Source organism: Tenrec ecaudatus, chromosome X (genome assembly GCF_050624435.1).
Source record: "Tenrec ecaudatus isolate mTenEca1 chromosome X, mTenEca1.hap1, whole genome shotgun sequence".
NCBI lineage: Eukaryota > Metazoa > Chordata > Mammalia > Afrosoricida > Tenrecidae > Tenrec > Tenrec ecaudatus.
Genome location: NC_134548.1, coordinates 85,419,666 through 85,441,238, shown reverse-complemented (window position 1 = coordinate 85,441,238; position 21,573 = coordinate 85,419,666). Strand labels below are relative to the sequence as shown.

The 21,573-nt window shown below is 39.9% G+C and overlaps 1 protein-coding gene and 1 non-coding gene across 4 annotated transcripts; both read left to right on the top strand.

The window, feature by feature from the left end:
* The first annotated feature begins 6,948 nt into the window (after window positions 1–6,948).
* On the top strand, window positions 6,949–20,785 carry TAF9B (TATA-box binding protein associated factor 9b). 3 transcript variants are annotated; one of them, XM_075538985.1, is made up of 7 exons: window positions 6,949–7,060; window positions 7,760–7,868; window positions 8,162–8,298; window positions 8,375–8,509; window positions 10,415–10,490; window positions 18,277–18,387; window positions 19,258–20,772. In XM_075538985.1, exons 1-7 carry the CDS (start codon window positions 7,010–7,012, stop codon window positions 19,428–19,430), a joined length of 792 nt encoding a protein of 263 aa, XP_075395100.1. In that variant the 5' UTR covers window positions 6,949–7,009; the 3' UTR covers window positions 19,431–20,772. The 3 variants fall into 3 exon arrangements, with proteins under 3 accessions (XP_075395100.1, XP_075395101.1, XP_075395102.1); XM_075538986.1 differs by having other exon boundaries at window positions 7,760–7,841; window positions 19,258–20,645; XM_075538987.1 differs by lacking the exon at window positions 18,277–18,387 and having other exon boundaries at window positions 19,258–20,785.
* LOC142435226 (U1 spliceosomal RNA) lies at window positions 13,372–13,535 on the top strand. Its single transcript, XR_012781329.1, has one exon. It is a non-coding gene; the product is annotated as a U1 spliceosomal RNA (small nuclear RNA).
* Window positions 20,786–21,573: the final 788 nt, after the last annotated feature.

Below are 21,573 nucleotides of genomic sequence, written 5' to 3'. Positions count from 1 at the left end.
AGGGACATGTTTGATCAGTGGACAAAGGAACAAATGAAGTGGGGGATACCAAGCCTGGAGGATGATATCCCTGCTCACAGCAGTCAAAGCACAGAGAGGACCATATGGCTGGCCCTACTATGAGACATCCCCCACTGACCCATAGCCCTACGGGGGACAACACTGGAAACATGGTGTGGGAATGGTGCTCGATGTGACCCCACAACACGGAGGCAAAACACGGAGGGCGTCCAACAGAACAGCAAGGGGAACAGAGCAAGGAAGTACCGAGGGAATACCAAGAATAGACTTTGGAGCTGAATACGCTCCAAAGTACACTTGACCTGAAATGCTCCTAAAGGTCAACAGACAGACCTTGAACTATTTACATGATTTTCTCTTTTTTTTAACTATTTACAGGCTTTTCTTTTTTTGTCATTGTTTTGTTGTTGTTGTTTGGTTTTGTTGCTTTGTTTTCCTGTCTTGTTTTTGTGCATATTATTATCTCTGCGGGTCAATCTAGATAAGATAGGCTGGATAAACAGTCTGGAGGAGAAAACAATGGGACCTACAGTTCCAGGGGAGCATGGGAGAGGAGGAGGGGGGGAACCGAAGTGGTGTTAACAAACCCAGGGACAAGGGAACAACAGGTGATCCAAAATTAGTGGCAAGGAAGGTATAAGAGGTCTGATAGGCCTTGATCAAAGGCAATGTAACCGAGAGGAATTACTGAAATCCAATTGAAGGCTGAACATGATAGTGGGACAAGAGGAAAGTAAAAGGAAATAATGGGAAGAACTAGGAGGCAAAGGGCATTTGCAGAGGTCTAATTACAGGCATCTACATATGTATATATATTTCTATATGATGATGGGCAAATAGATCTATATGCATATATTGATAGGCTTAGTATTAAGGTAGCAGATGGACATTGGGCCTCCATTCAAGTACTCCCTCAATGCAAGAGCACTTTGTTCTATTAAACTGGCATTCCATGAAGCTCACCTTTCTGACACAATCGCTGAAGACAACTGTGTACATAAGCAAATGTGGTGAAGAAAGCTAATGGCGCACAGCTATTCAAAAGATATAGCATCTGGAGTCTTAAAGGCTTGAAGGTAAACAAGTGGACATCTAGCTCAGAAGCAACATAGCCCATGTGGAAGAAAAACACTAGCTTGTGTGATCACGAGGTGTCGAAGGGATCAAGCATAAGGCATCAAAGAACAAAAAATCATATTATTGAGAATGAGGGGCAGTGAGGAGTGGGGACCCAAAGCATGTCTGTAGAGAACTGAACATTCCCTTACAGAAGGGTCGCAGGGAGGAGACAAGCCAGTCAGGGTGCAGTGTAGAAATGATGAAACATACAACTTTCCTCTAGTTCTTAAATGCTTCCCCCTCCCCTCACGCCGCATCATGATCCCAGTTCTACTTTACAAATTCGACTAGACTAGAAGATGTACACTGGTACAGATATGAACTGGAAACACAGGGAATCCAGGACAGATGAACCCCTCAAACCAGTGGTGAGAGTGGCAATACCCAGAGGGTGGAGGGAGGGTGGGGTGGAAAGGAGGAACAGATTAGAAGGCTCTACATATGACCCCCTCCCTGGGGGACAGACAACAGAAAAGTGGGTGAAGGGAGACGTCCGACAGTGTAAGATATGACAAAATAATAATAATTTATAAATTATCAAGGGTTAATGAGGGATGGGGGAGAGAGGAGGGAGGGGAAAATAAGGAGCTAATACCAAGGGCTCAAATAGAAAGCAAATGTTTTGAGAATGATGATGGCAACATATGTACAAAAGTGCTTGACACGATGGATATATGTTTACATTGTGATGACTTTTATGAGCCCCCAATAAAATGATTTTTTAAAATAAATCATTAAAGGACTAAATGCAACTGAATTTTTAAAAAAGAAGGACAAGAATGTTTGGAAACTGAGTGTGATAGCAATTGTAAAATTCTGCTCGATGTAGTTGAACTATGGAATGATATGATATATGTATTAACTCCCAATGAATACATTTAAAAAAATCAAATATGAAATTTTAAATAATTAAATGAAATTTTTAAAAAATTGGAGCAAAGAAAAATGTTTTTAATAAAAGGAAGGAGAGAAACTTTTTAAGACAAGTACCCATTAGGATGTCTATCATTGGTACTGGTCATTTTAAAAATGCTAAATATTGGCCTGCTGTAAATTCCTATTTACAAAATGTAGGAGAAAGGAACATCCTTTTCGAATTTGGAAATACATTGAGGATGAGATCAAAAAAAGGATTTCAATAAAACAGAAATTTATATACTGTTTCTCCCAAACTCTTTGATGATCTTTGTAAAGGTCATAAAAGGGCTTTAGAAGGATTAACGGACTGCATCAAATGTTTGATGTTAAGTGTATTTTGCATCAAAGCCTCATACAGGGGAAAAGAACAAAAATCTTACATTTTTGGAAGTAAAACTACTTCCAAACTAAAAGGGTAAATCACACACACACACACACACACACACACACTTGTTCATTCCTTTACTAAAATTATAATTTATATGGAATCTAACTTCATTTTCAGTTTTACCTCTCTGCCTTAACACAATTTCTCTAAGAAAGATATGTACCTCGTGGTAATATCTAATATTCTTCAGTATTCAAAAGTTGTGGACATCTTGGTCATCAGTGTTTCCCAAAGTAGGTGACACCAGGGGGCGCTGGAATGATCTAGGGTGGCTGCAAAAGCAGATCCTACACTTAATCTTGGATTAGGGGCTGTAGTACAAAAGTTTTTTAATTGCCGGAGCGGTGCTGAGTAATTTATTTTCTGAAAAGGGGGTGGTAGACCAATAGACCAAATAAGGTTGGGTACTATGGCTATTTGATGAACAAAACTCCCAAATGACTGAAAAACAGCTGGGCTATCAAGACAGGTCAGTAGAATAACATGGATGGACATTTCTTAAGAGGTGAGAAGTAATCCCTCACATCGACAAACATGAGGCTGTTACTAGTAAATAAACGTCCCACGAAGTCCATACTGAAATGCTTTTTTTAAAGAATATTTGTCAAATAAACCAGGAATTAGTCTAGTGTGCACCTGATAAGAACAGACACCAAAATGAATTTTATGTTTGTCTATATTAAGTGTATCCATTACATAAAGGAAAAGAAGAATGCTATGAAGAGCGTGGGCAGTTCAGATAAATATAACCGGAAAAGGAAACAGAGAAAAAATACCCGACGGTACCATGGGACAGTTGTTTCTGTTTTTGCCTCAGTTCTTGCTTCACAACACTGAAAGAATTCACATGGCAGGAGCATTTTTTTTGGAAATCCTGGTAACTTTTGTGAGGGAAAGGGAAGTTGCAGGTATTACCATCTCAAAAAAGTACACGTTATCTCTGGAAAGTGTGTAGGCCGCGAAGGGTGGTGCAAGAGTGTGAGACTGAAAATGACCACTTCAGGATAGTGTGAAAAACCACGTGAAAAGTATACTGGAACAGGAACATGCAACTACGCATGCAGAACCAAGAGCAGGAAATCCCCAGAGGCTAAAAGAGCAGAGCCCTGAGAGGTTATGCGCATGCCCGCCTGCTCATGGAGTGATCCCACCCTCTGCTTGTAGCACACAACTGAGAGAAGAGGTCTCTGGCTTGCCTGCAGCCTCCTTTTATTCCCTCCCATGCCCACTGACTGGGGAGGCATGATTGAGGTATACACTGACCTTATTGGCTGAGTTCAGGTGCACCTGCATGATGTCACATTACCGGTGCCTGAGTTTTTCCCATAGGTGTCTGATGGGTGCCTGACCTCCCTGCAACCCCTTTCATTGTGACCCTGATTTCCCCATGGCAGGCATTTGGGGGAGACAACCCCCTTTGTCCCTAATCTTTCTACCTTTCAGGACCAAAAGATAGGTATTTGCTAATTTTGATTAAATATAGGTGATATGTTTATTCTTACTATATTTAGTCTCCTTTTTAAAAGTCTTACATTTATGAATTTTAAGAATACACAATATGACTTACAAAATAGAATTATCAAGTAGTTTTAAAATTTTAAATAAATTGCTGCAAAATGACAGAAATGCAATAAAAATATTATATTTTTCAGATATTAATTAGTCATACTATTAGTTACTATCAATTGCCACTGTTAACTAGTCCTGTTGTTTTGTTTAAAAAGTATTCACTCACTGCCATGAAATTGAGTCCTACTCACAGTTTAAATAATAGCAGCTCTGAAACAGAATTAAATAACAAGCATTACTTCAAATTCTTAATTTTTATATTTAATTAGTGACACTCAAATCCATGGCTATTGAGTTGATGGTTAGCCACAGAGCTATCAAGATTCCTATTATTTAGCAGATGGACATTGGGCCTTGACTCAAGTACTCCCTCAATACAAGAACACTTTGTTCTAATAATCCAGCATTCTGTGATGCTCACCTTCCTGACACAATCGCTGAAGACAAAATGGATGCATAAGCAAATACGGTGAAGAAACCTGATGATGCCTGGCTATCAAAAGATATAGCTTCTGGGGTCTTAAAGGCTTGAAGATAAACAAGCGGCCATCTAGCCGAGAAGCAACCAAGCCCACATGGAAGAAGCACACCAGCCTGTGTGATCATGAGGTGTCTATGGGATCAGGTATCCGGCATTTAAGACCCAGAACAAAACCATAACCAAGGTGAATTGGAGGGGGTGGATCCAGAGTGGAGACCCAAAGCCCATCTGTAGACAATTGGACATCCCCTTACAAAAGGGTCCCAAAGAAGAGACAAGCCAGTATATGCAGTATAGCACCGATGAAACATACAACTTACCTCTAGTTCCTTAATGCTTCCTTCCCGTCCCTGCCCCCCACTATCATGAGCTCAATTCTCCCTTACAAATCGAACTAGACTAGAGCATGCACATGGCTACAGATACAAGCCCGCAATACAGGGAATCCAGGATAGATAAACCCCTTAGGACCAACAATGAGAATAGAGATACCAGGAGGATAAGAGGAAGGTGAGGGGAAAAGGGGAGAATCGATTACAAGGATTGTCCCAGGGGGACAAACAACAGAGAAGTGGGTCAAAGGGTGACGGAGGACAATGTAAGATATGAAAATAATAATCTAAAACTTATCAAGGCTTCATGAGGGAGGGGGAAGTGAGGGGGGAATGATGAGCTGATATCAAGAGCTCAAGTAGCAAGCAAATGCTTTGAAAATGATAATGGCAACATATGTACGAATGTGCTTGACACAATGGGTGGATGTATGGATTGTGTTAACTCTCAGAGCCCACAATAAAAGTATTTAATTCTATAAGCCCCCAATAAAATGACTTTTAAAAAAAAGAAAAACATAAAGTAAAAAAGTAGTTTAAAAGAAAGTCCTATGAAAATTTTAAATTAAAAAAACTCCTATTATTATTTATTGTGTTATTGGTTTTTCCATCTAGTATAGATTTGGCTCAAGTAGTTGGCTCTTTAAACATTGGTCACCCCAAGAGTGACCAATCATTTGGTTGAGGGAATAAGTTATAAAGATATGTAATATTTGTTGATTGCATAAACAAGAAACTGGTAACGAATGGTCCCTTTATGAAAGGAAAATAAGTGGCTGGAAAACAAGATTTCTTTTCTTTCTTTTTCATCTTACTTTGTACCCTGTGCATATACTATTAAAAAAGAAGAAAAGAATTGGTTGTTTTAAATAGAAGAGGACTACCATTAAGACCACAGGAGTCCCATGCCAGGGGTCAGAATCAGAATTCTGATTTGGAAAAAAATGGATTAGCATCCAGTACTTCCTGGCGGAAGTACTCGAAATTCAAGATGGCTGACCAATCGGAAACCGATTCAGATGAGGTAAACACTGGCCCTCAAAACCAAAGGGTCCACTAAGCCTGTACTTCGGCATGAGTTTTATTTTCAGTGAGAGAGCTGAGAGAGGATATTAAGCAGCTGAATGGTTTGATTTCTTCCTAAGAAATTCCTCTGGTTGAACGAAGCGGTGGGCGGCAGCGGTGGGGGGCGGGGCGGGATCTTTCGAGACCTGTCTGGAGCCTTGGCGAGTTGGCCTGTTGGGTTCCACTTTGGGTGGGGGCAGTCACGGGTGCTTTGGGTGGCCCTCCCAGGGTGGCTTGTGGCGTGGGGGCCGGTAACTAGACTTCTTCGGGGGACATTTTAAGCCATAGATGTTTCACTGATAGACGATTTTCAAAAGTTACTTGGGCCGGATGGGCGGTTTCTTAAAATCACTACAGTTCTGGACATCGAGGGGAAATGGTATCTTTGGGCAAAGCACAACAGCGACTTGTGTGGGGCCACAGCGGACAGGGAGAGGCAAAAGCTCAGAGGCAGGACAAGGAGCGGAAGGATTCTGGCGGGAACCTTGAAGGCCATCACAGGCTTCAGGTTTCCCTCAGTGTGGCCTGGGCAGCCATGGGACGGACGTACATACGTACGTACGTACGTACGTACGTACGTGTGTTGGGGGGGGCGGAGGAGGGGGTATCTGTATGGCTGTCTACTCTTCTCAAGATGTGCAGCCTTGGAAACCCAGTGGGAGCGGTTCTACTCTTCCTGTGGGCTTCGTGAGTTCGAATGACTGCTCGGCAGTCAGGTTTTGTTATTTTAGGAAGGACCACGGAAAAGCTTAGAATGGTCGATTTGGTGCACTTTCCCCGAGAACAGCTCAAGTAAGATGAGCTTCGATCGTCCACGTCTCTTGCTTCCAGCGACTGGTTCACCCCCAGCTGGAAGAAAGCCCAGCAGGGAAAGGGCCTCCTCGGCTGTGTTTAGTCTCCCGGATCGGCTGGGTGCGCACGCCCTCAGGTGCCCGGGTCGGGCACCGCCTCCATGGGCTTCCAGCAGCCTCCCTTTGCCACAGAGCGGCAGGCCAGCGGCCTTCCGCCGGCTCGCGACGCGCTAGCCCCGCCTTCTGTGTCCCCTCCCAGGGGTGGAGCCCGAGCTCAGGGCCCGCCAGCTGTTCTTCATCACAGGATGACGTCAGTCGGGATAACATGGAGCCGAGCAAGATGGCGACTTCCAAGAACGCCCCGAGAGATGCCCTGGTAAGTTGGCAGGGCGAGGTGCGTGGCGTGAAGCCGGCACGCCTCGGAACCCGGGAGCTGAGCGGTGGCCACGGGCTGGGGGCGGGCGCTGCGGCCTCTCCCGGGCGCCTAGGAAGAACGGCAGAATGCCGGGGCGCCCTGGGGTCCCAAGCACTCCCGCCAAACGACGACAGCTGGGGGGACCCAGTTCTCCCGGAGTGCACAAGTTGCCTTCCAAGTGTGTTCGCTTGACCCTGGTTCATTTCCCGCTTTCACCGCTCCGTGAGCCCTGAGGGCATCCGCGGTTCCGGCTTTGCCGCAGCTGAAAATGACAGGCAGCTGTGCCCACCCCTCTGCTGGGAGAGCCACCACTGGAACTAGTTTTCCCGTTTCGCCATCAGCTCCCACTCCATCCCCACCAAAAAAGGCTGCTGTGGTTTGATGTGCTCACAAAACTGATCTGGGAGGGAAAGGATGAGTAGGAATTTCTATCCAGGAGTAGAACAAAATGTAATAACCACCTTCAACCCAACTTTGATTTCCAGTGCCGATATTATTTATCTAGCAGAAAGGTGAGACTTCACTCTTTACTCCTATATACAGTTAGTCTTGGAAACCCAAGGGGCAATTCTACCTGATCATATAGGGTTGCTATGAGCAGGAATCCACTTGAGAGCACGGAGTATAGTATGCATACAATCTTTTTATTTGAATCCGCAGGTGATGGCGCAGATCCTGAAGGATATGGGGATTACCGAGTATGAACCAAGGGTTATAAATCAAATGTTGGAATTTGCTTTCCGTGAGTTAACAGAACACCAAACTGCCCGTAACTATGAATTTGACAACGTGGTTATATCGTAATGTTTTCAAACAAATTATTTTAACTAGTAATAGAGTAGAATTCTGCTTATAGTAGTACAAATAAAATAAGCTCAAGCTAGGGGACAGTGGAATTCATGCTATAGTGTCTATTTAAAATTGATCATATAGCTAAGGCAACTATATATTAACACCAAAATTCATAAACTTTCTAGAAATTATTGTGACCTTTTATGAACAGACAGTCATAAATATTAAGCTCTTTTCATATGTCTAAGAAAAAATGTTTTGTGTTTAAAGGGTATGTGACTACAATTCTGGATGACGCAAAAATTTATTCAAGTCATGCTAAAAAACCCAATGTTGATGCGGATGATGTGAGACTGGCAATCCAGTGTCGTGCTGACCAATCTTTTACCTCTCCTCCCCCAAGAGATGTGAGCAAACTTTTACTTGAATATATTTTTACTTAATATTTTTGCAATTTTAGTTCTAATATGGATTTTTTTTTAGTTTTTGCTGGATATTGCAAGACAGAAAAATCAAACCCCTTTACCACTGATCAAGCCTTATTCTGGACCTAGACTGCCACCAGACAGATACTGCTTGACAGCTCCAAACTATAGGCTGAAATCCTTGATTAAAAAGGTAAGAGGTTTTTGAAAAAGAAACAAAGCGAAGTTGACCAATGGTTACTGTGGATGAAGGAGGAAGGGTTCTTGCTTAGGGCATTGTATTTACATTACTGGTGGTGGAATAATTTGAAAAAGGATCTCAATAATGGTTGCACAACATGAAGAGTGTAATCAGTGGCTCTGAATTATACATGTAGAAGTTGGTGAATTGGAGAAGGTTTTGTTATGAATATTTTTCAACAATTTAAAAAATAATTACACTAAGAACAATGAGTACAAGAAAGAAGAAAATGTTCTAAAATGAATTATTTTACAACTCTTCTTGATATGATTGAACTAGCTAATTGTATGGTATGTGGATGAAATGCCAATAAAACTTTTAAAAATAAAAAGTTTAAAAATATAAGAGTTGTTAGTCAACTTTTAAAAGGAGGTATCGAGAGGGGAAATTTAAAAAAAACTATCACATAGGCATTGCGGTAGATAAAGGTTAACATGCTTACTAAGATTTGGTTTCTGAGTTTACTACTTTGTAAATATCATTTCTATGATAAGCTGTTTGGTTAAATACAAAATAGAGGATCCAAGCTTTTGAGAGCTCGAAGAAACATTCTCACACCAGGAAATGAGATTGAACTCCTTGATGGAGTTAGTAGCAGATGCAGAATTATCAAGTCTCCTAACGCTTATTCTTTCCACTAAAAGACTGTTATTTTCATGAGGCCCGATAATACAGTAGAGTGATATACCCTCAGGGGTTGGGCCTGCTTCCTGAAATGTGACCTGAGGCTTTTCAAGAAGGGCTCCACCACTGAAGAATTCACATGCTGAGCTGCCTGTCTTCTGAAATTCCACTAGGAGCCTATTTCTTTTTTGTCTTAGGGTAAGATTAAAAATCATAAGGAAAATATCTATTCCCATTTTTGTAAGATTCTATATCAAATACCACCTAGGATTTTAAAAAAATATATTGACGTGTGTGTATATCTAAAGGTAAGGCAAAAAGTGTTACTACTATGGTTGGTATTAGTTCACACATACAGGGGTTTAGTCCAAACAAAACATGTTTAACCATGTCTCTGATCAGTGGATGACTACAGACAAATTTTCTCAGTAATAACACATGTATTAGTCTCATTAGGGGACCTATAATATTTTTTAAGTTTCAATCGAAACAGTGCTTCTGAGGGGATCTTCTAGACCAGTTGAATTCCACATGGAGAGGTCCACGCCAAAGGTTATGGTGTCTATCTGAGGGGAGGGCAACAGATTTCAAAGAAGTAATCTTGATCAATTTTTCTCAAACAACATGGTAGGATGATAACAGACTTCTTATGAAGATGTTCAAAGAAAATTGAAAAAGGCCGAAGGATTTTCCCCCCTATCAGGATAATGTTCCTGCTCATACGGGTAGCAAGGGCTGTGCGATGAGAATTTCATTGGGAAACCTTACGTCATCCCCTCCAGGTCCGATTTTGCCCGTTCAGACTTCCATTTGTTCCCAAAATGCAAGAAAATTGAAAAGGAACACAATTTGAGTTCCTCGAGGATGTCAGAACTGCCACTTCCATCTGCTGTAAATCAAGGAGTGCAGAAGTCTTTAGGGAAGGGTTAGAGAAAATGGAAATACTGCCTTCAGAAGTGTGTAGACCTAGATGAAAGATGAAAGTATAGCTTCACATTTTGATGGTTTTGTTTTATGTGGCTTGTGTGATTTTGTAGAAACAGTTTGTTACTTGCCATCATATTTGTGAAAACCCTACTTTAAAGGTTGGATGTAGAACACTGAGAGAAGGAAAGCAGTGTTTGCCATGGTCTGTCTATTAATAATTCACATCAATAATCCTAATATAATTCCTGATAAGTTTAAATATCCGATTTTAACAACATTAAAATCCGTTGTTTTTGTTTAACCCAGGGACCTAACCACGGAAGGCTAGTTCCACGGTTAAGTGGTGGTGCTGTTAGTAGCAGATCTACCACTCCTATGATAGGTAAGTGAGAAGAAGGACTTTTCATGTTCTTTCTGTCTCTATACAAATAGTCTACTTGTCATCAGAAATTAAAAAGATTTCTGAATAAATTGACGAGGATGCAACCAAAAGAAAATGAAAACTACAAGCCCACTATCATTGCAATTATATAGCAAAGACTAGAACTGTTCTGTTCCGTACAGTTTCTGAGTCTGTAAATCTTTACAGAAGCAGCCTGCCTCATATTTCTTTAATTATATATAAGGTGACCAGATTTTAACATTGGTAAAGCGGGACACCATTGAGAAAACTCATATCCTGGTGAAATAGCCACATGGCAGCTGAAAACCATATACCCTAGCTTGTCGTGCATTCTTACCAAAAATCGGGTGTCAGGGGAAGCCAGCCCCTAACACATCATTACGGGTCTGGTAGGCACAATTGTGCATCGATAATAAGTAAAGATCATAGTAAAGTTATTGAGAACATGAGAGATAGAAGAGAAGTATTGAAATAAATGGAGTCAGACATGTTTCATGGTAGCATGCTCACCTCTGCCCCGCATGATGGTCCACGTGGAGGGAGGGAGAGAGAGATTTAATGCTAGCCCAGGCCCCTTTTATATTCTCTGGGGACATGCAGGCCCCCTAATTACAGGTGAAGACATACATCACTGGAAGGGGCTGTCCTATAGGTAATACAGTAATGAGAGGGGGGTGGTCTAGGGACATACACGCAATAAGAAGAGGAGGGAATGGGGTTATACATGTGACAAGATGGGCAGATCCTAGGTTTAGGATGGTGGGTTAACTTTGACCTATTCCCTAGATCTCCATAGGAACCATTATCAGTAGGGTGTAAACCCCACCTACTAGAACCAAATAGATGGCTGCAGGCATGCATTGTCTTTAATAGCAGGGAGAGGGGCCTACCATATCCTCTGGCAACTGATTGCGCTCTGGGAGAATGCCTGAACATCTGGCCTCCCCCCACAATCGGGACTATTTTAAAATGCTGTAGGACACGGGGGAAAGTTGTTAAAAATCGCAATGTCTGGTCACCTTAACTATATAGGAAGTCTAAGAACAGCTGAAGCTGGCTCCTGTCTCCTTTCTGACACATCTTCAGCATTCCTTGCTTTCTATCACTAGATGTTCTAGGCTCAGGTTGTGGTTTTCCCTGCCCCAGCTATAAAGTGTTCATTTCTCATAAGAACTTTGGTTCTTTTTAGTGGAGAATTATATTTAGAAACCATTATTTGGACAGTAATCTCTTTAATGTGGTTTAGATAGCAAACACTAAATTTCTATTTCCTGATTTCCATCCCCTAAGTTCCTGCTGGATTTCTTTCATAGTCTAGTAACTGAAATATTTTCAGGGGGGAAAAGTCTCCTTTTAGACTAATGTTAGCTTCTTGTCCACTACTGCTTATAACCTGAATCCTATTGCTGACATGTAACTCTAGTATGAGCAGTGTTTGTCTTTTGATGTTTGTGGACTATTTAAGAAGCCTTGGTGGTACAGTGGGTTAAATGTTAGGCCGCTAACTTCGATGTTAGTGAATCAAACCCACCAGCCATTTCATAGGAGAAAGATAAGGCAGTCTGCTTTGTAAAAATGTCGGGGGGACATAGGAGAGGGGGTGGAGGGGGGAAAGGTAGTGGTGTTAACAAACCCAGGGACAAGGGAAAAACAAGTGATCCAAATTGGTGGTGAGGAGGATGTAGGAGCCCTGGTAGGGCATGATCAAGAGTAATGTAACCAAGAGGAATTACTGAAGCCGAAATGAAGACTGAGCATGATAGTGGGACAAGAGGAAAGTCAAAGGAAATAGAGGAAAGAGCTAGGAGGCAAATAAAGGCATGTCCATATGCAAATATATTTATATATGAGGATGGGGAAATACACCGATGTGCATACATTTATAGGTGTAATATTAAGGTAGCAGAAGGACATTGGGCCTCCACTCAAGTACTCCCTCAATACAAGAATACTTTCTTCTATTGAATTGGCATTAGATGATGCTCACCTTCTCGACACAACCGCTGAAGACAAAGCAGGTGAATAAGCAAATGTGAAGAAAGCTGATGGTGCCCAGCTATAAAAAGATACAGCGTCTGGGGTCTTAAGGGCTTGAAGGTAAACAAGTGGCCATCTAGCTCAGTAGTAACAAAGCCCACATGGAAGAAGCACACCAGCCTGTGCAATCACCAGGTGTGGAAGGGATCAGGTATCAGGCATCATCAAAACAAAAAATCTTATCATTGTGAATGAGGTGGGGGAGTTCGGAGTGGAAACCCAAAGCCCATTTGTAGACCACTGAACATCATCCCCTTACAGAAGGGCCTCAGGGAGGAGACGAGCCAATCAGGGTGCAGTGTAGCAACAGTGAAACATACAGCTTTCCTCTAGTTCCTAAATGCTTCATCCTCCCCCATTATCATCCCAATTCTACCTTACATATCTGGCTAGACCAGAGGATGGAAACTGGTACAGATACGAACTGGAAACGCAGGGAATCCAGGGCTGATGATCCCTTCAAGACCAGGGGTGTGAGTGACGATACTGGGAGGGTAGAGGGAGGATGGGTTGGAAAGAGGGAACCGATTACAAGGATCTACATGTGACCTCCTCCCTGGGGAACAGACAACAGAAAAGTGGGTGAAGGCAGATGTCGGACAGGGAAAGGTATGACAAAATATTAATTTATAAGTTATCAAGGGTTCATGAGGGAAGGGGAGAGGGAAGGGAGGGGAAAACAAGGAGCTGATGTCAGGGGCTTAGGTGGAGAGCTAATGTTTTGAGATTGATGAGGGCAATGAATGTACAAATGTGCGTTACACAATTGATGTATGTATGGATTGTGATAAGAGTTGTATGAGCCCCTAAGAAAACGATTTAAATACTTACCTGGCAGGGGAGATACCATGATCACGAAGGTGGTTTTCCCAGGGCGAGGCTTATCCATTGCACTCCGGATGTGCTGACCCCTGCGATTTCCCCAAATGTGGGAAACTCGACTGCATAATTTGTGGTAGTTGGGGACTGTGTTCGCGCTCTCCCCTGTTAAAAATTTTTTTTAAAAAAGAAAACGATTTAAAAAATATTTTTTACAGCCTTGAAAATCCTCCGGGTCAGTTTTACTCTGGCCAATAGAGTCATTGTGAGTCAGAATTGACTCAATGGCAATCAGTGGGGAGATCATTTGTTCATAGTCTCAGAATGTAAATTTATATTTTTTTCTTAATTAATAAATTGTTTACATTTCTTTATTTTAAAATGAGCTTACTATTCGTTTTATGCTTCTAATTACTTGTTTGTGACATTTCTAGATACAAACTTACATATATAATGTATTTCCTTATGACTTTCTGATAATATATATCTATTTGTGAATTTTCGAGGTTTAAAAACCTTAGACATAATCAGTGTTATACATGTCTAGCAAGGTAACTAATTTTACTTGTCAGTTGTAATTTTTATTCCTAGTTAGAGTTTTGTTGTGCATGCCTTAGAAACTGCATTTGTTATTAACCTGAAATGTTGTTTTGTGGGGTTTTTTTTAATGGTTTTATTGGCATATACTCTATGTGCCATACAATTTACATGTTCAATCATACTGAGATGGATCACCAGGATCAATTTCAGAACATGTTCTTCTCGTCCCCATTTTCCCCGATCCTCCCCTGCCGTATCCCTAGGTACTTATTAATCCACTTACTGTCTATTGATTTACCTATCTTGGATTTCATATACAGAGAAATCATGCAAGACACAAACCGGAAGGAAATAAACAAGAAACAACAATAACCAGACAAAACATAGAAAAATCTCAATTGAAAGCACAATTTATTAAAAACGGAAACAATTTTTAAATGGTTAAAAAAGGATAAAATCATAAAGTACTATATTCAAGCCTAGCTACATCTGCTATGATGGCCTTGACAATGCTCTTTGTCTGATAGCAAGGCTGTTCACATCCCTGGACTATGTTCAGAAGGAACTCATTGGAGACTTAATCCAAGGGAGGACCCTGCAAATGAATGTTGGACTTCACTGCCATCAATATTCAGAATTTCAGCTCTGATGCCATTCGTTCCTATATTACTTATAATCCTGGGATCACATAGGTTGAAGTCCTTCCAGTGTAGCCGTAGTTAACACTTCACTTAGATGGCTGCTTGTTTGAAGTTAAGCCCTTAAGACCCCAGGTGTTATTCTTTCTGATAGCTGGGCATTTTGAAAACTGTACAGTAAGAAACTTTGGAAAATGTACAGTAGAAAGTTTTTAAAATGTACAGTAAGGATGCTGCTAAAAACTTCTATTAAAGATACAACTATAGAATTCAACATTTTAAAAATGTTATGACAAAATCCTTGACTTCAAATGTTTTTCCCCCCTCTGGATGTTACCTATTGATGTAGTTGTGAAGTTTCTTTTCTTTATATTGAGTTGTAATCCATCCTGACGGCTATAATCCTTGATCCTCCTATGTAAGTGCTTTACATCCTCCTTAATGTTCAAAAGCAAGGTTGTGTCATCTGCATATGGCAGGTTGTTAATAAGAGATCCTCCATTCCTGATTTTTCTGGAATTAATACATTCGTCTTCCTATAATACAGTTTCTCTAATTATTTTGTCAGTACAGACTGAATAAATATGGTACCAGGCTGCAATGCTGATGCACACCATTCCTGATTTTAAGCCATGCAGTATTTCTGTCCACACAGCTGCTTCTTAATCCGTGTCTAGATTCCACATGATTTAGTGTTCCAGAATTCCCATTCTCAAGGTTATCCATAGTTTGTTGTGATCCACACAATTGAATTCTTTGGCAAAGTCAATAAAACACAAGTAAACATCTTGCTTGTATTCTGTGCTTTCAGCCAAGATCCATCTAATATCAGCAGTGATGTCCCTTGCAGCATTCCTTAGTAGATTGGAAAGCTTGTTTAGAGGGAGATGTGTTATAATAAGGCCTCATCTTCTGGACATGAGAAAGTACTAGAACCCAGATTCCTGAGGACATTTCATGTTTTTTAAATAGTTTTCTTAGGGGCTCATACAACTCTTATCACAATCCATACATACATCAATTGTGTAAAGCACATTTGTACATTCATTGCCCTCATCATTCTCAAAACATTCGCTCTCCACCTAAGCCCCTGGCCTCAGCTCCTCATTTTCCCCTCCCTCCCAAACCCTTGATAATTTACAAATTATTATTTTATCATATCTTGCGCTGTCTGACGTCTCCCTTCACCGAATTCTGTTGTCCGTCCCCCAGGGAGGAGATTATATGTAGATCCTTGTAATCGGTTCCCCATTTCCAGCCCACCCTCCTAGTATCGCCACTCACACCACTGGTCCTGAAAGGATCATCAGCCCCGGATTCCCTGTGTTTCCAGTTCCTATCTGTACCAGTGTCCATCCTCTGTGGTCTAACCAGATTTGTGAGGTAGAATTGGGATCATGATATTGGAGGGGAGGAAGGATTTAGGAACTAGAGAAAGTTGTATGTTTCATCATTGCTACATCACACCCTGATTGGCTCGTCTCCTACCTGAGACCCTTCTGTAAGGGAATGTCCAGTGGCCTACAAATGGGCTTTGGGTCTCCACTCCAAACTAACCCCCCTCATTCACAAGGATATGATTTTTTTGTTCTGATGATGCCTGATCCCTTTGACACCTTGTGATCACACAGGCTTGTGTGCTTCTTCCATGTGGGCTTTGTTGCTTCTGAGCTAGATGGCCGCTTGTTTACCTTCAAGTCTTTAAGACCCAAGATGCTATATCTTTTGATAGCCAGGCACCGTCACCTTTCTTCACCACATTTGCTTATTCACCCACTTTATATTCAGCGATTGTGTCGGGAAGGTAAACATCATAGAATGCCAATTTAATAGAACAAAGAATTCTTGCATTGAGGGAATACTTGGGTGGAGGCCCAAGGACATTTCATCTTTTCTCTCCCATTAGAACTATCTTCCTCTTTGTCTCTATAGATGATGATAGTTACTTTCAACAACCCTATCCCTAGATATAGATTGCCCAGGAGGAAGGGATATATATGGAAAGATGAGCTCTCCTAAGGCAAGATTGATAACATATGTATCCATAAATGCATTTTTATGTGACATAGGTCTGTGCCAATCTTTACTTTATCATATGGGAAACACATTCATTAAGTGAACTTTGTTCAATGCTTACTATTTGCAAGGCACAAAATCCATGTGATCTTAAGGATTAAAAAATTTATAGTGAACGATCACAATCTAGCAAATGAGACAAGTTATAAACAATACTCCTTTAGCGAATTAAAGTTCAGAGATATGAGGGCAGGTTTCTCTGTGAACAAAGTAAGGAACATTTTATGAAATGGGGTGTTAATTTGAATTGTACCTTGGATTAATGCAAAGAATTTGGATGACAAGGAGCAGTTTAAACTAGGTTATCTCAAGGACCCTCTGCTTAAAGTCTCTGTGTATCGAAAAGGAATGTTTGGCATGCCCACCTGCAGACCCCAAGAGGTGTATTTGGTAATGGACTTCTTTTTGTAGAGATTTGTTAGCGTTGGTTCATGGGCATAGTAGACAATACCTGACTTTCAGCAAGTGTTGCCTACCAAGCTGTTAACAGTTACCCAAAAGCAAAGGTGAGAAAGCAAGAAGAGGTAGGGAAGCTAGAGCAGTAGAAACAGAATGGAAATAATGAGAATGCTGACACATTTTAAAAGTGTAACCAATGGCATGAAACAAAAATAGTTACAAGGGAACTTAATTTGTGTATAATCTTTCACCTAAAACAAAAAATACTGAAAAATAAAAGTGCCACCAAAGGTAACTAATGAAAAACTTGGGGTTTTTGGTATGTTCGTTTATTTTTGCTCTCAACTTGATGGCTTCATGTAATGTGATTAAAATGAATTACTATATATGTACCAGATGCTGCTTGAAGAGCTTTACATAAGTTATTTTATTTAATTCTCAAAACAATCCTATGAAATAGGTACTGTGACCTCCATTTTACTGAAATGATGAAAACACGGAGTTACAACATGATTAAGTAGGTCGGGTTCCAACTGAAAGATTACACTTTGAATGTTCTAAGAGATCAGATTGCCTTCAGTATTGCTTCCCATAGACATGGTCCGTGGCCATGGCCATGGCCATGGTTATCATAAAATGGAACTTCCAGATTATAAACAATGAAATATAGAAAGAACACCATTAGAAACTGTTCAGGAGAAGCTGGCTGCACAAGGGATAAGAGACCCATGAGGCCGCATTGAAGTTTGGAGATAAATGGGTGGCTTTGCAAACAATATTTCCTTTCCAGGTACATTAGTACAAGGATTCACATGGAAATTTGCTGCCCTCGTGGTAGCTGCAGGACATAAATATTTAATGGAAGAAAGATAAGCGTCACTGAAGCAAATTCCTAGAAATACCTTAGTGACATGTCTCTTGTAGAAATAAGATTTCTGTACCATAATCTACTTTTCTCTGTGTTGACCCATTAAATAATACAAGTGAGATATAATACAATTAGAAGTAAAAAAGATTTCATAACATGCCCGAGAACATAGAGCTAGTAAGTAGTAGAGATTTGCTTCCGGGCCTGTATTCTTTACTACTTTACTATTGCACTAGTAAATTTTTCTTAAGTTACTTTGCTGCTATTTCTCATTTTTTTAACCTTTCATTAGTGCTTTGAAGGTAGTTTCTAGTATGTTGAGTGCAGACTCTAAACCTGTACAGCAAGTCATCTAACTAACATGGTCTGATAATTATAACTACCACAGCAGCGCCACAAACAGCATCTGCTCCAAATAAAGTTGCAACTCCAGTGTCAGTGGCAAGCCAAAGATTTACAGTCCAGATTCCACCATCTCAGTCCACACCTGTCAAACCAGGTAATGTGTTTGGGGTAGCGGAGGTGTCTTTTAAAGTATTTTTTCTGAATTTTAAAATCTAGTAATAAAGTGAATGGTTTGTGTTCATATAATAAGAGTTCAATTGTTTACTTTGACAAGGGGTAGGAATAATGCTAAAAAATAAAGTTCTTCAAAGGGCTCTATCAGTCCTCTACAATTGTATGAATTTCTACAAATACATAACATTTTCAGAGGAAAGGAGGCTATATTCAATGTGGTCATCAGATTCTTACAACTATGAACTAAAAACATGTTGAGCTCTACAAATCTAAGGCATCTTCAAGGAAAAGTATTTATAGTTAAAAGCTCAAGAAAAAGATACAATTTCCTGGTGAATGTATGTATACAATCCAGAATGTAAGTGTAATTTCACGTGAAAATTATATCCGCACTGACGTCATAGGAAGAGATACAGAAAATCAGAATAACAATAATTCTGTTATTGTCTAATCATTTATTAGTACATATTTTTACATTTCACATCTTTTGAAACTTGACCTCACGTAGTAAACAACTTGCACATAATATTGGCCTGTGAAGGAAGCATGATTCCTTACATTTGGCATGTTCCTTTAGTATGGTTGGCAGTGAATCCAGTGCGCTACTTCCTATGACTAGGTGAAATTTTAGGTGCCGCCCCCCCGGATATTTTTTAAATCTTAGCCACCTTTAAATACTTTATAATCTATTTTAAACATTTAACTAAACTACTTTTAATGCAATATAACTTCCTGTGTTCTTTAATAGAATTGTATCTCATGCTATTGGAATTGCATTCAGCTTTTGTACTTTATGATTCTACATTATTTATTGTTTGGTATGGGGTGGGGGGAATTCTTCTGTTTACAGTTCCCTCAACAACTGCAGTCCAAAATGTTCTGATTAATCCTTCAATGATGGGGCCCAAAAATATTCTTATTACTACCAACATGGTTTCATCACAGAATGCGACCAGTGAATCAAACCCACTGAAGAGAAAACATGAAGATGATGATGATGACGACGACGATGATCTTATGTAAGGAAACCGTCTAAGCTAGATGCATTTCAAAAGTATAGTTCAGTTGGAGCCCAGTATATTGAAATATAACAGTCAAGGAAACTTAAATGTGACTACAAGGTTTTTCATTTCAGCTGAAAATTTTGATTTCTCCTCTCCCTCACCCCTCCTCAAAATTTTGATTTCTTTACGCAAGAGTAGAAATGTTTTTTTACATTAGGTTGTATAAAATGCTAAGTTATTTTTAAGAGTTTTATTAATTTTGAGTCCTATGACAATTCTATTTTTGGAAGTAATTTCCTGCCACCAGCATTTAATTTTAGTTTCTACAGTCTGGTCAGTAACTAGTCTTTTACAGTTAATCTCTAATCTGCATTTAAATACTTTTTAAAAGGTAAATGATTACTTTTATTATCATTAACTCCTTTGACCAAATCTCACCATTTCTGAAACATTTTTAGAGTGATCTAAAGCCAATTTGAATGTTTTTATGTGGTGTTAGGGACTTAGCTAATTTGCTATTTCCTCAACCCTTTCCTAGATCCCATTTTTCTGTACTAGTCTCCCTCCGTTCCCCCACCCCCAAATAGGCTTCAATTTGTCCTGTTCCTCTTAAAACGGCCAAAACTAGAATTTACAAAAAATAAGTCTGCACAGTACAGCTCATTGTCCATGTTAAGACATGCTCTATATGCCTGATGCTCTCTGCATTCTGTTAACTTGAGGTGTGCATTTGCTTTTACTGCTGTAGCAGAGCAGTTTTGTTGTATCCATTGGCTTTATACTACTTAAGCATTACCATTATTGACAGGGAGTATAGGTCCAGTTATTCTATTTGTCTTGTATTCCAAGTTGATAACTGTACTTAATTTCACATTTCTAAATGTAAAGTCGAAGGTGTAACAATAACTTACTGTGATCTGCCTTGTGAAGTATATTTACACTGGACCCAAGTAAAACCACTGTAATAAACTTAAAACTCACTGCCATCGAGTTGCTTTCGGCTCATTTCGACTCTCTAGTACAGGGTAGAAGCACCCTTCTGAGTTCCTGAGACTAAAAGCCTTCTCTTTCTCCCACCCTGCACCCCCCAAAAAAAATTATAGATGAAACAATTTTCTTCCTTTCTAGCATAGGCATGTATGCCTTTGATCACTGCTACTTGAACCCGCTTCTATTTGACCTTAATTCAGATCATTTTTCTCTTCATAGTTTGTTGCTGGGGGTATCACTTAAGTTACGGAATCAAACCTAAAAGTAGATCCTAAACAAGGTCAAATGATAAATTTGTATGATATGACTTACATTTAGGGGCACTCTACATATATTTCTGCATAAGGTGGCTGGCTATATTGTTAAATACCCTACTCCAATTTTCCATTTGTGCACATAAAAATTATTACTAAGAGTGTTTGCTTTGGCAAGCACATATACTAAAAAAATTTACTGAGAAAAATTATAAAGCATGTGGAAATGGAAACAGACCTGTTTTGTTTTTGTTAAGCGTAAGTTCAACTTGGGAATACTTCTGCAGAATTTCTAAAATAAATTATTTCATAATTTTGAATTTGTAGCCAAGGACCTTTAAAACAGAATAATCGTTTTGCTGAAGGATGGAATAAGTCTCAGAAATAATTCAGTCACAGGGTATAAAAGTCTCACCGTAGTTTCAGTGTTATCAGGGAAGGGTAATATAAACTTATAAAAATATATCTGATTAATATCCTAGGAAAGAAACGTTGACTATAATAGGATAGGATCTCAGGGAAGCAATATGTAAGGCCTAGTTTCTTATCCTGGCTTCATCATTTACCAGCTACATGACCTTACTTCCCCTATGAGCCTAGTTCTTTTCAATAGTAGTAACACCTACCCTGCTACCTCGCAGGGATGGTGTAAAAGTTTAATTGGTATATGTTATTGATTTAAAGGTTATTAATAATAAATTGACCATTATCAATGTTTCAGTTTTGTCCTAAACAATTCAGTAATTGTAATTGCCAAAAACCAATTTAAATTCATTTAATGGGTGATTTATGGGAATTGCTTGCATTTATCTGAACGCGCCATGACTCATAGTTCAACACCCAAAATCCCACTGGCCTCAAGTTGATTACATAAGGTTTCCAAGACTATAAACCTTTAGAAGAGCAGAGAGCCTCCTC